Source organism: Oryzias melastigma, linkage group LG8 (genome assembly GCF_002922805.2).
Source record: "Oryzias melastigma strain HK-1 linkage group LG8, ASM292280v2, whole genome shotgun sequence".
NCBI lineage: Eukaryota > Metazoa > Chordata > Actinopteri > Beloniformes > Adrianichthyidae > Oryzias > Oryzias melastigma.
The window spans coordinates 7,860,166-7,876,438 of record NC_050519.1 but is presented as its reverse complement, the minus strand read 5'-3'; the positions used below and the strand labels follow the sequence as shown (position 1 = coordinate 7,876,438).

The window sequence follows — 16,273 nt, the reverse complement described above, 5'->3', positions numbered from 1 at the left end:
AATACCGTATTACTGAAAACCAATAAAAAAAAAAAGACAGCGCAAAAAATAACTATTTGAAGACTTTTATTTTGAAAGAAATTACTTTTAACTATATTTTAATATTTCCATTTCAAATATATGCCGTTATTAAAATAATATATTAGTTTCTGTAATGAAATTGCCAAAGGACTGAGCATGTAAATATTTAATACGGAGCTTTTTGGAGAACCATCTTTGCAGTGCTGAAGCGTGTTGATGGCTCAGATCCCGAGTTGATTCAGTTTCTTATGTACTTTGCCGTGCCAATATTTATTTTTGGATTTTTGAAATAGCTGATTATAGCAGCTTATTGTATTAACTTGTCTTAAGGCTTTGCACTGAAAGCCTGAGGAATTATGTACATGAGTTTTGTGCTCCTGACAGAAGCTTTGAATGATCATTTTTGACAGAGTGTATTATTTTGCATGTTCAGAAAACACCATCAGCATATGGCGTCTCATCTCCAACATAAAGGAGGACAACGACCATCAGAGCAACATTTTTTTGCGGGAAACTCCAAAACGGTCTTGTGATGTTGATGCAGATCCTCATTCGGCTACTTTTATGGACTTCTTACAGTCAGTTAAGATGACCGACAAGCACTGGGAACATTAGTTCTGTGCCACAAGTCCCATACATCAACTGTCTTGTGGCGAGTAAAGGAGGAGATCAACATACTCTAAATGAGCAGACATAATCCCACTGAATGTGGAGTTAAGCCATTTCATAATTAGCAGATTTTCTAATGTATGCCAGGCTTTAATGACCTTTGCAAATGAGAATGGTTGTTTGAATTTCCATCCTTCACATCGTTTTATCCCTGCCATATCTGCCTGATAGAATGAGTGCACCAGTTGATGATATGCATAAGCTTAATGAACAAGTGCACACACTTCTGAATGGAAACTGATGGGCTCAAGCCAGGGAGATTGGAAATGCATTTCCACACCTTGCACATCATCATCATGACCGTAAGTGGTGTCTCTCTGACCCGTTAACAATGCATTTCAAGCCTTTTCCTTCAATTAGGTACACTTCTCACTCGGATTTCTCTCATCAAAATGCAATTAGCACATTATAGTTTAAGAATATACTGGACTTCCAGAGCCGGGCGTGCTTTTAACTGTTGTAAATGACAAAATTATTCCTCATTCTGCAGCACAAATGACTGTTGTGAGGAGCAGAGAACTGCTTGAGGAGCTAGATTGATGTTAACTGGAGGACGCAGCTCTATGTTTAGAAACTTCTCCCACATCAAACCTTAGAATAGTTATAACTCAATGCTTTGCTGACGATTGAAAGGATAGGCGCTGGAAATAACTCGATCAAATGCTGTGGTAGCAAGTTTGCACTGAGTTTCTCTTTTTATTTTAGTCACAAATCTCAATTACTTAAAAAACTAAAACCGATTTCTACATTTTGCTCAGGTTTTTCTGTGCAATGTGATTTAAAATCCTGGTCACGTTTCATTTTTGAAGTTGCTGGTTGAGATTTTTTATTTCAGTGCCTTAACTCTTTTTTTTTTTAAATTTAAGTTTTTAAAGTCCCAATCCGATCCTCTTTTTTAAAAAATTCCAGTAGTCTTTAAATTATGAAACAGTTTTAGCCAATATTAAAAAAAGGTTTTTGTCGTTTTCTAAGACGGTTTCTGCAGAGCAGCAGTAGTCCATTAGAAATTCGCCGTTGAGTTGCGAGTATGTGAGCCCCTCCCACTTCCCGTCATCCATCTGTTTACATGCTCTCCCGCTAGCTTAGAGCGCCAACCTAACATTAGCGGTGAACAGTGTTGGGCATCTCACTTCAAAAAAGTAATTAGTTATAGTTACTAGTTACTTCTCCCAAAAAGTAATTGAGTTAGTAACTCAATTACTGGATCTTCAAAGTAATTAGTTACTTGGCAAAGTAACTCGTTTGCACGTTTGTGTTGTGATTGTAATGTTTATATCCGTGTCTACCGCCTGTTTAGATACAAAAACATGATCACATTTGTCAATCGCGGCATTTTATTGTGAAAAACTGGTTATATTTTGAAAAGAAACCGGATTTTCTCATGTATCTTGATGCAACTTCCGGCCAGAATTGACGCGGAACGCTCGGGTGCGAAGCGCCCAGCTCCAGCAAGATCATCAAACTTTGAAGTAACGCGCCGCGATTTACACGAAGTAACTATAACGGCGTTACAGCGAGGATGAAAGTAATTAGTTAGATTACTAAATTACTTGATTTATAACGCCGTTAGTAACGCCGTTATACTTAAACGGCGTTAGTCCCAACACTGGCGGTGAAACAAATAGGTGAGCAATGTTGGAGCTATCCAGCCGTAAAGTTTTGATTTAGATACCACCTTAGACGAGGAAAACGAAGACATCTTTATGACAGTGGATGCATCAGAATGGAGTGGAGCAAGGAGCTCGTGCCCCGCCCATTGTAGTTTCTACATCACAACTACAAGCTTGTTTTAAACTGTTTTTTTTGTCTGCTCCCGATTCACAACAAGTTGAATAAAATACAATTTTGAGCTTAATTTTCTTCAAATATGACATCCATCAGAAAAATCCGACAAGAATATGTTCTAAACACTAAAAAAAACAATTAACATCAGAGAGGGTCTTTTGCCGTTTACAGTAATGAACACAAAACACTTAGTGTTTTCTGATAATGATTTTAATTTTTTTTAAAACCACGTCAACCACTTGAAAACTTCTCTTCAGCCCGTACTTTTACACTTCATAAACTTTAAACTCTTCAGGTTGATTTTGACATTAATTGCGATCATTAATTTTAATGACTCCACTTGCAAAGCAGTAAAATACTTTTTTGTATTATTACAAATATAAGAACTTAAATAATGAAAAATCCACTTTTTGAGCTTTTAGGTGCATTATAAAGTCCAATTTTCACTATAAACAAACAAAATAAATGTTTTTTTTGATCCGTTCACACATTTCTGAGTATTCCACTAAAAACCTGCACTGAGCACCAGCCCCTTCCAACCCCAAAAAACAGCAGGTTCTATGAGAACTGCCCCTTTAAGGAAGAGTCCGAGCTGCCAGCACCGCCCCCCCCCAGGCTAACACAAACACTTTCACCGCAAAGCTAGCAGTGCTCTACAAAACACTTTCATTTTATGTGCACAATACCGTTCATCTTCCTTTTGTGTCCAGTCTTCTATATCAATCGGGACCAACAGTTGTTCGGTAATTTACATGTTCTTCTCTATAGTCTCCAATAGCCACATTTTTTAGAATAAACACCCGGACTACTTCAGGCAAATACACAAAATGCACATCCATCTTTGCAAAAATTTGGTTGGTTGTTTTTGTGGGTGAAACGCTGAGGCTCAAGGTTGACGTCATGAAATAGACGGCACCCACAAGGAGTGAAAGGCGGAGCCTCAGAGATTAAGGTGTCTTACTTCCAGGTAATGAAAGTGTTCACAAAAATAACAGAAAAAATTATTAGTTCTTTAGTGTCCCAAAGGTAATATATGATCATATATATGGATATAGTTTACTCTGAAAGGCTTAAAGGGTAACCAAACAGGGAAATTGGAGGCTGACTCCACCCACAGGCAAAATGTAAAAAAAAAAAAAATAAAAATCCAGTCAGAGGGGTGACTTAAATGGTTTGCCCAATCCCGAAATTCAAATGTAATACCTCAATTCAACCTCTAGAGGACACAAGTGCTTTTTGACTATTTTCATGAATTAAACACTTTTATTGTTATTTGTCAAAAATTTGGCAATGACAAACAGGGAGCACTTTTAAAGCCCTATTTATAGAATAAAATTATTAAAAAAAAATTTATTTAGCGTTTGGTATAAAAAAAAAAAAGCATAATATATAGGCCTTCAACAAGATTGTGGTATTTTTCTCTAGCTGGGTAAGAATAATTATGTCTTCAACCCACAAATATATTATTTATTTTAGAACATAGAATTTTATTTAAGAAAATTACACTTCCAATCGAAAATAAATAGAAATCAAGATTTTTATCATGTTTTTCTGCTTTCTTTGATTTTATCACTTATATCAGACGAGTTTGGACAAAAGTTTTGAAAAGATGAATGACAAAATGGAAGAAAAAAAAGAGGAAGAGTCACTTTTATTTACCAGAAAATACATCGAGTAGTCCAAGGTTTCCCTAAATACGTTCCATTGAAGCCAAGACGTTTACATAAAAAAAAACGTGTTAAATAAATCACATTAACGGGATTTATCTCAAATATAGATTTTCTCTTGCTGCCTTGGAAAAACAATGAAACACATGTCCACTATAGATTTATACATTGCAGGTTAAGCAAACCCACTTATTGAATTTTTAAGACAAAAATTGAATGTTTAAGAACAGTAAAGTCCATACTTCCCTCATTTGTTCCCTAAAAAGGTCAGAAAAAGAGAAAATCCACAAATTATGTCTTTAAAAAAAAAAGAAAAAGAAAAAAAAAGCCCACCCTTGGCATCAATGCTGTAATTTATGTTTTCCCGTGTGCTATGAAACCATGCGAGCTCTGCCAAAAGCCACCAACAGTCACTGCGGTTTAATGCTGTCAAACTCTAATCGGTCTGGGATTTCACGTGTGTTAACACAGCTCCAAAAGCAGACAGCAAACACTCAAACAACACTACATAAATGTCTCAGTATCTTAACGAGACAATAAACAAGCCATTCAGGGCAGGGGATTTGCATGAGAAACCTGAGCATTAGGGAGCGGAGACGACTCCTCTGCCTCTCTGCTGAGGGAGACGGAGCTTCAAATATGATCCTTTGTCAGACGGGATGGGAGGCAGGCGCACAAGCCTCTCAGTTTTGGCAGATCCCGACTCACAATGCTACAGATTAGTAACAGCCTGACCACAGAGCTGGAATAAGCTAATTGCTTAATTAGCTGACCCAATTCTATAAGCTTCTTTTAGCATATTAACCAGAATAAAATAGTTATGTTTCATAGAGGCGGGGTTTGTTTGTGGAATTACAGTAATGAGGATCAAAGACAAAACAAATGGTCAATGACACTCTTTTTGAGGAATTTTTGCTTCTTTATTTATAGAAAACTAGCTTTTGTTTCTCCTAGAGCACATGTGTCAAAGTCGAAGGCCAGATCCAGCCCTCCAGATCATTTTATTTTATTGTTATTAATGGTCCAATGTTATTTTGTGCTTATTTCTAACATAAAATTTTGACAAAATATATTTATGTAGAGTAAAATATTAATTTATTTAAGGTTTAAGTTAATTTATTCTGGAATAATTTTCCTGCATTTTTATTATTCATAATTATATTAAAAAGCGACAATTTTAAAGTTTTAAAATGTTCATACTGCTAGCTTTTTGGGCTATTTTGGCATTTACTACCATTTTTTAGGTTGTTTTGGAGTTTAGCCAATATTTCAGCTACATGCTAGCTGTTTTGGCTAATTTAGGCTTTTTTCCCCATTTTTCAAGCTATTTTGAAGTTTAGCTATTTTTCAACTGGAGGCTGTTTTGGCTAACCTTAGTTTTGTTTTTTAAGCTAATTTAGCATTTAGCTAATATTCCAGCTGGCTTTCAGCTTCAAGCATTTTCAGCTATCAATTTCAGCATCTTCAGCTATCAGCACTAGCATCTTCAGTGGCCAATTCCAGCTTGTAGCATTCACACTAGCATTATGGCAGGTAATGCTATATATTTAGTTCATAATTATGTTTAAAAAGTTACAGTTTTAAAGTTTAAAAAATGTGTCATTCTGCAAGCCTTTTGGGCTGTTTTGGCATGTACTACAATTGTTTTAGGTTAATTTGGAGTTTAGCTAATATTTCAGCTACATGCTAGCTGTTTTCCCCCCCATTTTTCAAGCTATTTTGCAAGTTTAGCTATTTTTCAACTGGAGGCTGTTTTGGCTAACCTAAGTTTTTTGTTTGTTTGTTTGTTTTTTAAGCTAATTTAGCATTTAGCTAATATTCTAGCAGGCTTTCAGCTTCAAGCGTTTTCAGCTATCAACTTCAGCGTTTTCGGCTATCAATTTCAGCATCTTCAGCTATCAGCACTAGCATCTTCAGCGGTCAATTCCGGCTTGTAGCATTCCCACCAGCATTATAGCAGGTAATCCTATATATCTAGTTCATAATTATGTTTAAAAAGTTTTAAAATTTTTATTCTGCAAGCTTTTTGGGCTATTTTGACATTTAATAAGATTTTTTAGGTTGTTTTGGAGTTTAGCTAAAATTTGAGCTAAGTGCTAGCTGTTTTGGCTAATTTAAGCTTTTTTCCCAATTTTTCAAGCTATTTTGCAGGTTTAGCTATTTTTCAACTGGAGGCTGTTTTGGTTAACCCAAGTTTTTATCTATTTATTTGTTTTTAAGGCTAATTTGGCCTTTAGCTATTTCAGCATCTTCAGCTATCAGCACTAGCATCTTCAGCGGTCAATTCCGGCTTGTAGCATTCCCACCAGCATTATAGCAGGTAATGCTACATATCTAGTTCATAGTTATATAAAAAAGTTACAGCTTTAAAGTTTTAAAAATGTCGTTTTAGAGTGTTCAATAAACGTTTATCCTGTTCGGACTGTGACCTTAGGTGCGTTTTGGATTTTTGGCCCCTAGTGCGATTGAGTTTGACACCTCTGTCCTAGAGGGAAGAGTTTCAGTCTATTGCTATTTTTTTTTCACAACTTTCATTGAGTGAAATTGTTTGACCGCTCTCCCTGCATTTCTGGACATTTGAGCAAAGAGGGACAAACGAGGGAGTGGACAGAAAAAAAAAATCTTATATTGAATAATGATTGAAATGGATTAATTTACATTTTCTGCATGCATACTCTACATACATGATCTTTGCTCAGCACAGGGAGTTGTGGGCAAAAGAGCACAATTTGTACGAGATGAACTCATCTATATGCTAATTCATTGGCATGTAGACCTGCCTCATTTCCTCCATTCAGAACTGTTTACCTATTAGCTCGCATAGATGCAAAGGGAATTGGAATATTAAAACCAAAAAAAGCTGAGAAACTTTTGTGAATTAGCAGAACATCAGTAGTTATTATATTTTTTTACTCGAGGAGGGATTTTTGCTCTTTGTTTAAGAGGAGAACTTGTGGGCGAGACTTGTTGCAACAGGAAAAAGTGCTTTTAAAAAGGACTCAAACTAGGGATGATGTGACTGTCAAAGAGGCCAAACATCTTCACATTAGTCCATTTTTTATGTTTTAAATTGCTGTTGTGTGCATCAGTTTGCACATTCCAAGCCCCAAAAAAGTGATTTAAATGCTGTATGAAAACGCCAACATGAACTCATGCAGAGACGTTTGACGGATCAAGCTACAAGTGACGCCTAAATGCTAATGTAATTTCAAATGAAGCGGACTAAAAGAGATTGAATCAACCATCGCCGATTCAGAAGACTGTTGAGTTTAAGAGGATGACAACCCCTTTTCTTATTGTCTATGTAATTCGCCAAAAATTGCCACGTACAGCCACTAAAAGCCGGACGTTTCATCTCCAAGCTTCCTCTGGTCTCTGCTACTCATCCCATTTCTACTTCCTCCAAAAGTGCCACCACTTCATTAACCTTGCTAGGCTTGAGATAAGAGAAGCAGTGCATCAAAGCTGCCTGCCCACAGAGAGAACAGAGCCCTCTGCGTGTCTCCGCCACACAGCAGCCATCACAGGCAGACGCACAATATGCAGAGAAGCTCTCTGTGTTCCAGACTGTCATTCAGAAATGTGTGGTAAAGTTTAAGAGCATTCGTGAGGGTGGTCAGGCGCTCACAGGTCTGTCATCTCCAACCTTAAACTCTGGAAATTAGAAAATTAAACTTCAGCTCGATGACTAACGTGAAAGCAGACGAGGAAGAGGAAGGGGGGTGTGTGTATTAACTGAGTCACAATATTGTTTTACCTGCACCACACACCAATCTCTGCAGTGCATTTAATCCCTCTACCCACAGTTTCTCCGAAAGGAGGTTATAAATTATTTTCCTTTGGTGAAAACGGCAAATCCCTGTCTGGATTCTGTTAAAAGGCTTAAAATGTCACTAAATGCCAAGGCTGAGACTCCTGCTAACACGCAGGTCTTTAAGACAAGATGTTAAAGCGTTGAAAGTTACCTGAAATTGATGAGGTTAATATTCTTATCGCCAACCGAGGCTTCTGAGGGAGAGGATATTGAAAATAGCCAGGTAACCCTTCATATTAGGGGCTATCACGTGGATTAGCAGCATAAACACCAATTACATGTTTCATTGTTTATCGTCAGTGGTGGTTATGGAGTAAAAATATAAAAAAATAAGAGCTACGGGGCATAAATGAAAAAGGATTGGGATGTTGAGGGGAGTATTTTGCAGACTAAAGTATCATAACTTGTATGTATTTCAGCAAAGATGACAAGAAAACGTCCTGGAAAAAATAAGTCAAGCTGTAAATGAATAATTTGCCATGAATATCCGTCTCTATCCCTTTACGGCCATGTGAGATTCCAAACCACATTATTTGAGCATGGAAGGACCTGTCAGTGAAATTCGAAATAGAGGACAAAGAGCCGGCGCGCAAATAGGTTTTTTTTAGAAGCCATCCCTGCCAACGTGAATCAGAGGTAAAATACAGTGCATTAAGTCGACCTCTGAGGAGGGAAGAGTGAGACATTCTGCTATCTATTAAGACTTGTGTATATTGTGTTTTTGAGGGAATTTTACTGATCCACAAAAACCAGCAGGGAGGGATAAGAGCGAGTCCCTAAGACCATGTGGTAAGCAACTGCAGTGTGGAATCTCTGGCAAGTTAAAAGTTGCTGCGCCGTTGAGGAGAAAGTCCGCAGAAATCCTGCACGCCCGCTGATAACATGGTTGGATTAAGGATGTTTAAGGGAAGTGAAAATTATTCATTTGAGATGGATGAAAGCCGCACTTGTCAAGTCTACCAGTCATGCACTTTATACATTTCATTTCCACTAGCCAGCATGCATAATTTCCCCTCAATGCAAATTTCTACACAGTGGAAAGAAAGTGTGCGCACGCTGAAAGTACTCCCTTAACACAATCTGTGACACAGAAAATGGATAATCTCCACCGGACAGGGAACCAAAACAATGCAATTTTGTTAGGTGTGAGAATCTAATTTTGTGCATTCACGAGAGAACGCCAAAAAAAAAAAAAAGAAGAAGAATCCATGCAAATTATTTCATATGGAGAGTTCAAGTCTTCGGTGTGGGTCTAGCAGGCCTGTAGCCCGGTGTTGTGTGTACACAGCCTCTCACTCTACACAAATATTATGATCTCTCTGATGAGAATAAAATTTCCAGCCTGGATAGCCAATAAATTAGAAGCACGCTTCTAGTTTACTCATCAGAGCTAATGAGCCTGATAAAATTACCTCGAGGATCATAATTACAGGCTAGTGGCAGGAAGACGGCTTAACACACACACACACAAACGCAGCCTTTTCATCAAGTTCCTCTGAAATGATGCACAAGCAAGGACTCATTCAGAGTAAGATTTACCTTTATGATATTTGAAATGATTGCATTTCAGAAAGAGAGAGCCGGATTAGCATTATCTAAAGTGCTGAACAGCATTACCACCTTTCTCAAACTGATTTTACCACCCTTTCATAAAGATTAAGCACTTCATGGGTAATGGCATATTTTAATGAACGATGGCAGCCCGGACACGAGAGCTCACCTCAGAGGATTCCATTTCATCGCACATTCACAGGATGAATTGTTTTACTGATGAATATTAATGTCCCTCTAATTTGAGGCTGTTGTTAATGCTTGTCGCTAGGAGCTTGGCAAATCAGGTCCCATTCCTGTTAAAACCATGTATTAGACACCCCCCTGACACTAAGCCCTCGCCTTTGATTCTTAATTGCAGAAGTGCAAGCATTTGCAGTAGATGGGGCGCAAAGCTTTAATTAACTCTAATATCGCACGTTCAGTCTCGACTGTCACCCGCATCACGCGTGGCATTTTCTACCAATATCATCCCCAACTCTGCTCAGCTAGAAAGATTGTGTTCCAAGTTCACAATCACAATTTCATGCATCTCAAAATGAGGGATGTGTGGTTTTTAAGTGGCTGCGATACATTGACGCCAGTGAATTCCTAATGCGCTCTTTAAAAAGCGTGCACAGACCTAGCTGTGATCGCTGCACAACTCCCGACTCAAAAGGAGCTGCTGATTTCCTCCTGAAAGCTCCAGTCATGAAAGCTTTGAACGTGGGATTGAGAGTCTGGGGGATCTGTGTAAATCTGTGCAAAGTGAGCGTTTTTAAGTAACTTATACAACTTATAACACATGCAGTCTTTGAAGGGTTTATTAGAAAAACAGATTTCAACTTTTAAAATGATTATAAACAGGTTGCGTGAAAGAATACAGCAACATTCCCTCACAAACACCACACAAAAATCCCATTTTCACACATGAGCGACTCCACACGTTTTAATAGCTCAGGTATGCAGCCATTCTGATGCAGATATTAATAAAAAAGTAATGTTTAATTAAACCAGGTTTGCAGATAAAAAAGCTCAATAGAACCTATAGTTTATAAGCCCTCCCCAGTTAAAGCTACTGCTCAACTTAATCCTCTTTCACATAACATTATTGCATCAGCACAGCTGAACATTTTGGCAGCATTTATGAAATTAGCAAAGAAATTAACTGTCTGTACTGTGGCAAATTGGATTTCCAAGTTTTTGAGTGAGGAAGCACATACCCACGCTGCCCCCTACAGGCCAAAGTGAGAAGAGCAGCACCTCAAGATGAGAGTTCACGCTCCAGGTCATAACTCACTGTTACATTTAGTAAAAAAAAAAACTAATATTGAAAAATGAAATTAGATTTGTTTCAAAGCAAGAATAACTACTCCAATATTTTTAACAAAATAATACAAATATTTTAATTGGTCTGACAAACAAAATTACAGTTTCTAAAAAAAGTGCCAATTGTTTCATAAAAATTGCACCTTTATAGATCAAAACCTGCAGAAATATTCATGTAAAGTCACAGCATTTAGCACCAACATTTACTGTGCGTTTTATTTTTTTTAAACAGGCTTGTGTTAAACGATAAATTTGATTTTTAACAATAAAATCTGAAAAAAACAAAAAGGTAAATTGTTAAAATTGCATTTATATATGAGAAACTGACATTTGTGTGTCACCATTTTTAAGAAACCATTTAACAGTGAAATATAGTAAAAGACATTTAATTCAGTTTATAAAAAAAAATAAATAAAAGCAAAACTTTTTATTCAACTCTTCTTTTACTTCGTCGCCTGAACAGTTTGGAGATGGAAGACTTCCTCTTACTTTTGGTTTTCTTCACTCCTGCCCTCCCCCAAAAACACAACCAATTAGAATATTATTAAGGTTGAGGGGGAATTTAACAAAATAAAAGCACGTACCGAGATTTTGCATCATCTTATTCAACTGTAGATCTTCTTCCACTTCCCTAAAACGAACCAAAAATCAAATATTTTTGATGCAAAATGAAAGACAAAAAAAAGAACGAAACAGACCTCCGTCTGTCTTCATCAAGACCCTCCACAATCGCATTTCTGCCATCAACGATCTCCATCAGTCGCTGCATCAGTGTCTTCTCCCTCCGTTTCTCCTCTCTGGACTTTAAATGATCTGTGGCATCATGTGGACATGTCAAGAGTGGAAAAAAAAGACAAAAAAGTGGGATTTTTTTCCCCCCTTACCTGGTTTCTCCAGCAGCATGCGCAGTTCTCCCTCCACATTCGGCTGCTGCTCCTCCAGTTCTTGAGTCCTGGCTCTGACATTTCAAAAACCATCTCACTTGTTGCTAAAGTTACTAAACTTTGATTTTAATTCTAGGAATTACAAAAAAGTGGTACTTGCATATATACAAGCTCCGACTCCTTCCTGATGTACATCTGCTTTTTTCGGATGAGGTTAAACCAGTCAACCATCAGCGGGTCCATCAGTATGTCCCCCTCTCCCTCTAAAATTACGAGATCTAGAATTAGCCTCAATCTGCAGAATTCATACGGATTTTGTTCTAAAACGAGAATAAAAACTTGCTCCAAAGTTTCTGTGTGTTTTCATGTTATCTGTTGAACTCCACAAATCTCTGAAATGTGTCTAACTTGTGTAAATGAAAATCCTACTGAATCTCATAACATTTAGGAGGCAACATTTGACTAAAACTGCAGCTCCTTGCTCTCCAAATATCAAATCAGAAAATACAAGATCGCTCATAAATCCGTGTTTGCGATCCAGAAGCGTTTTAACAACTCCTGCCTAATTCTGCAACAATATTACCTGCAAACTAAGATGTTTAGTTTGCATGCAGGCAGATGGTTTAGAGATGATTCAGAAAAAGATGAATCAACTTTTGGTGAAATGTTTATTCTACAACAGAACAGCAAAGTTAAAGCTCGGCTCCGACGACTTTGAAATTAAAACATCATCCTCTGCCTCTGAATAAGATATCTGGGCAGTTTGTGCTTTTTTCCTGGAAAACTATGATTAATTTAATATTATTTTATCTAAAGCAACAAAAAAAGATCACTTAATGGTAATTGATTTCAAATAAATACTCTATTTTGTTTAAAACCCGTTTAAATTTGCAACCCAAATGTTCTCAAGATCTACTACAATCACGTTTTTCCTTTATGATAAATAAAAGACATTGAGAATTTCATTGCTTCACCCTGATGCCGAATTGATAACTGAATTTAATTGCAAAAAACATTCTCATTGTAACCAAATTTGGTGAAAGGACTACTAAAAGTCAGTAAGGAAACTGGTCGGCAGCTGATATCTGACTTGCCAGGATGGCACACAACCCCAAAAATATGAATAAACAGGCAGTAAACTGGAATATACCATCAGTGCACACGCGCACATGAATGCAGTGTCACGCTGACCTTGAGGAAAACCAATCAAGTCCTTTTCCTCTTTCGACCTGAGGAAGAGGAGCAGCATCCCTGTGGGGTGACTGCGCCTCTCACCTCATTTGGTAGCAGGAACTAATAGAAACGGCAGGTATTTCTCTACACACACAAACATGTGGCTGGCAGTGAGTTCATGTGTGAGGCCGCACAAAACAATTAAAGACCCACTCTGATAAAAAAAAAAATAGTGTTTTTGTGGAGGACAGATATAAAGAAAATGAGGCTAAAATTTGAAATTCTGAGTATTTTTTTTATTCAAGTTATTGTGAATTAAGAGGAAAATGTAGTTGGAAAAAGCTTGCAGGTGTGACGTAGTACCTATTACGGCAAGCCACAAAATCGCTGCTGATTTACCCTCTTGTAGACCATGATTCATCTTCCTCTTCTGAGCTATCATTTCGCTCAAATTTACAGCTGCCACGATTATTCGACAAATTGACTATTAAACTAATCGACAACTAATTTAATAGTCGATTAGTCGTTACTTTACATTATATGGAGTCAGAGTGTAGTAAAGTTGAAAGTTATAATAGCATTTTGCTAGCTTTTTGGACTATTCTGGCATTTATTACGTTTTTTCGGGCCAATCTGGAGTTTATCTAATGTTGCAGTTGCATGCTAGCCGTTTTGGCTAATTTATGATTTTTTTTGGTTTGTTTTTTAGGTCAATCTGGAGTTTAGCTAATATTTCAGTTGCATGCTAGCCGTTTTGGCTAATTTATGATTTTTTTGGTTTGTTTTTTAGGTCAATCTGGAGTTTAGCTAATATTTCAGTTGTATGCTAGCTGTTTTGGCTAATTTATGATTTTTTTGGTCAATCTGGAGTTTAGCTAATATTTCAGTTGTATGCTAGCTGTTTTGGCTAATTTATGATTTTATTTTGTTTGTTTTTTAGGTCAATCTGGAGTTTAGCTAATATTTCAGTTGCATGCTAGCTGTTTTGGCTAATTTATGATTTTTTTGTTTGTTTTTTAGGTCAATCTGGAGTTTAGCTAAAATTTCAGTTGCATGCTAGCTGTTCAGGCTAATTTATGATTTTATTTTGTTTGTTTTTTAGGTCATTCTGGAGTTTAGCTAATATTTCAGTTACATACTAGCTGTTCAGGCTAATTTATGATTTTATTTTGTTTGTTTTTTTAGGTCATTCTGGAGTTTAGCTAATATTTCAGTTGTATGCTAGCTGTTTTGGCTAATTTATGATTTTTTTTGTTTGTTTTTTAGGTCAATCTGGAGTTTAGCTAATATTTTAGTTGTATGCTAGCTGTTTCGGCTAATTTATGATTTTTTTTGTTTTTTTTTTAGGATATTTTGGAGTTTAGCTAATATTTTCGCAACATGCTAGCTGTTTTGGCTAACTTGTGCTTTTTTCTGTTTTTTTTTAGGCTAATATGGCATTTAGCTAATATTTTAGCTGGCTATCGGCTTCAGCGTTTTCAGCTTTTAGGTCAAGCGATTTTAGATATCAATTTCAGCATCTTTTCCATCGTCACTAGCATCTTCAGTGGCTAAATTCAGCTAACAGCATTCACAGTAGCATTATCGGATGTAATGCTATAAATCTAGTTTTTAGCTAGTTTAAAGCTAAGATCTGTGCTTCACATCTAGTTTTTGAATTACCCGATTAGTCGACCAATTGGAAAAAATAATCTGTGATTAGTTGACTATTAAAATAATAATTTGTGGCAGCACTACTCAAATAACTATTATTATTGCACCCATAATGTTAGATTGGAGTTGTAAGTTATTAGGAGGAGCACACAAGCAGTAGAATAATGGGAAGGGAGGCCGGGTTTACAGTCCCGCCAACATTTCAGAGGTAAATTTCTAATGAATATTACTATGGCAAATCTGCAGAAACCGTGTCTAAAAAATTTGGGCTAAAAATGGGATATTCATAGATCAAAAGATGATCAGAGTGGGACTTTAAATAGTCGCAGGGGTCACGTACACAATTCAGAGTTTTAGGACTTCTATTTAATTTAAATTCAACATTTTTTCAAGCAGAGTCTGCGCTTTTAAAGCTAAATTTAAACTCTGCACAATGATTAACATTTAAAAGCATTTGCAAGCTGTAAAAAGGAAATGACAGGATGTGAAAGAGTTGTACCTTCTTCACACCTGCGCAGCTTCTTCTCCAGCTCAACACCTTCTTTCTCCAAATGAGCCAAATTTGTCTCAATTTCCATCAGCTGCTTCTCAATCTGCTCCACTGGAATATGATAAGACTTCACCTGATGTCAAACAAAAAAAGAACTTCAACTCCAGATCTAGAAAGTCGGACTTTGATCATCTTAATGTGCAGAAGGTCAACCATTTTTTCACCCTCAAGCAATATAATGAAAGCATATTTGCAGAGCTATGAATTAATCTCTTAAGAGACTTAATGGAGGGAACTTACAGAGGGTGACCTCATTTCAGTCCTGAAGGCGTTGGTGGGTGACAAATACTTTCCCTTTTTAGCAGCTAAGAGGTAGATAAAGCAGGATTAGATGGTCCTTTCATGGCAGCTTTTCAAAAAAAGGCATTGTCACATATGACTTACCTGATTTTTCATTAGAATTAGGGGAAAAAAACAACATTTTTAAATCAAAAATACATTAAATGTGTGCTTTATATTTAAAAAACAGGTGGAAACCAACCTGACGGATTTCCAGAATTGGATGGAGCAGTCGACAAAGAGTTAATAGATTGCTCTGCAGGAGGTCTGAGAGAGGATTTTACAGCCAAGTGGCTTCCATATTTAAAGTCTGAAATATAAACAGACAGTTTAAACTGTTATGTTAGCAAATCTGTGGATGGATGAGATGCAGGTCAATGTAAATGAACATCTACTTTTGTGCTGAAAGAATAAACTCTGGTGACTCATGAGATTCCTTTAATGTTCCGTCTAGAACTGCCAAGAGGCTTTTACGTCAGTATTTTAACTCAATTAGTCATTATATTGCTCTAACATTTGGCAGAGCGAAATTAGGCACTTTTGGCCCAGTCAAAACAAATTTCTTAAAAATGCCATCTTTTTTTTTCCTTTCTAAAAGCACACATTTGTTCATTTGGAATCAACGCCAAAGTATATTTTTAAACCACCTCATCTGTGCCTGGTTGGATCCAAATGTTGAAACAGACAAACTTCAAGTCTTATTGACTAATTTTAATCTTTTGATGAAATCCAATCAATTTGTTTGATTTTTTTAATGCATGTGGTGCTGGAATCATGTCTGTACAATCTACGGTTCTGAAATGAGCCGTATGTGCAGAAGGAACCTAAACACAAATATTGTTGAATGCTGTTGAATTGTTGAATCCTGTTGCGATTCCCTGCTGAAGAAAATCATAACTTCTGTCCGTTTATGACCTAT

At 36.8% G+C, this 16,273-nt stretch overlaps 1 protein-coding gene across 4 annotated transcripts in view; it reads right to left on the bottom strand.

Annotated features, from left to right (window-relative positions):
* Positions 1–16,273, bottom strand: part of micall2a (mical-like 2a) — a 29,756-nt gene that overhangs the window by 4,324 nt on the left and 9,159 nt on the right. For 2 of the 4 annotated variants that reach the window (XM_024272909.2, XM_024272910.2), the window contains exons 10-17: positions 15,557–15,664; positions 15,316–15,380; positions 15,025–15,148; positions 11,860–11,962; positions 11,700–11,773; positions 11,514–11,628; positions 11,400–11,446; positions 10,293–11,322 (exon numbers count right to left, since the gene is read on the bottom strand). In XM_024272909.2, the coding sequence (XP_024128677.1) occupies positions 11,243–11,322; positions 11,400–11,446; positions 11,514–11,628; positions 11,700–11,773; positions 11,860–11,962; positions 15,025–15,148; positions 15,316–15,380; positions 15,557–15,664 (716 nt within the window). In that variant the 3' untranslated portion in view covers positions 10,293–11,242. Of the gene's footprint in view, positions 1–10,292; positions 11,323–11,399; positions 11,447–11,513; positions 11,629–11,699; positions 11,774–11,859; positions 11,963–15,024; positions 15,149–15,315; positions 15,381–15,556; positions 15,665–16,273 lie in introns of those variants that run through there. The other 2 variants (XM_036213194.1, XM_036213195.1) reach the window with 1 other exon arrangement.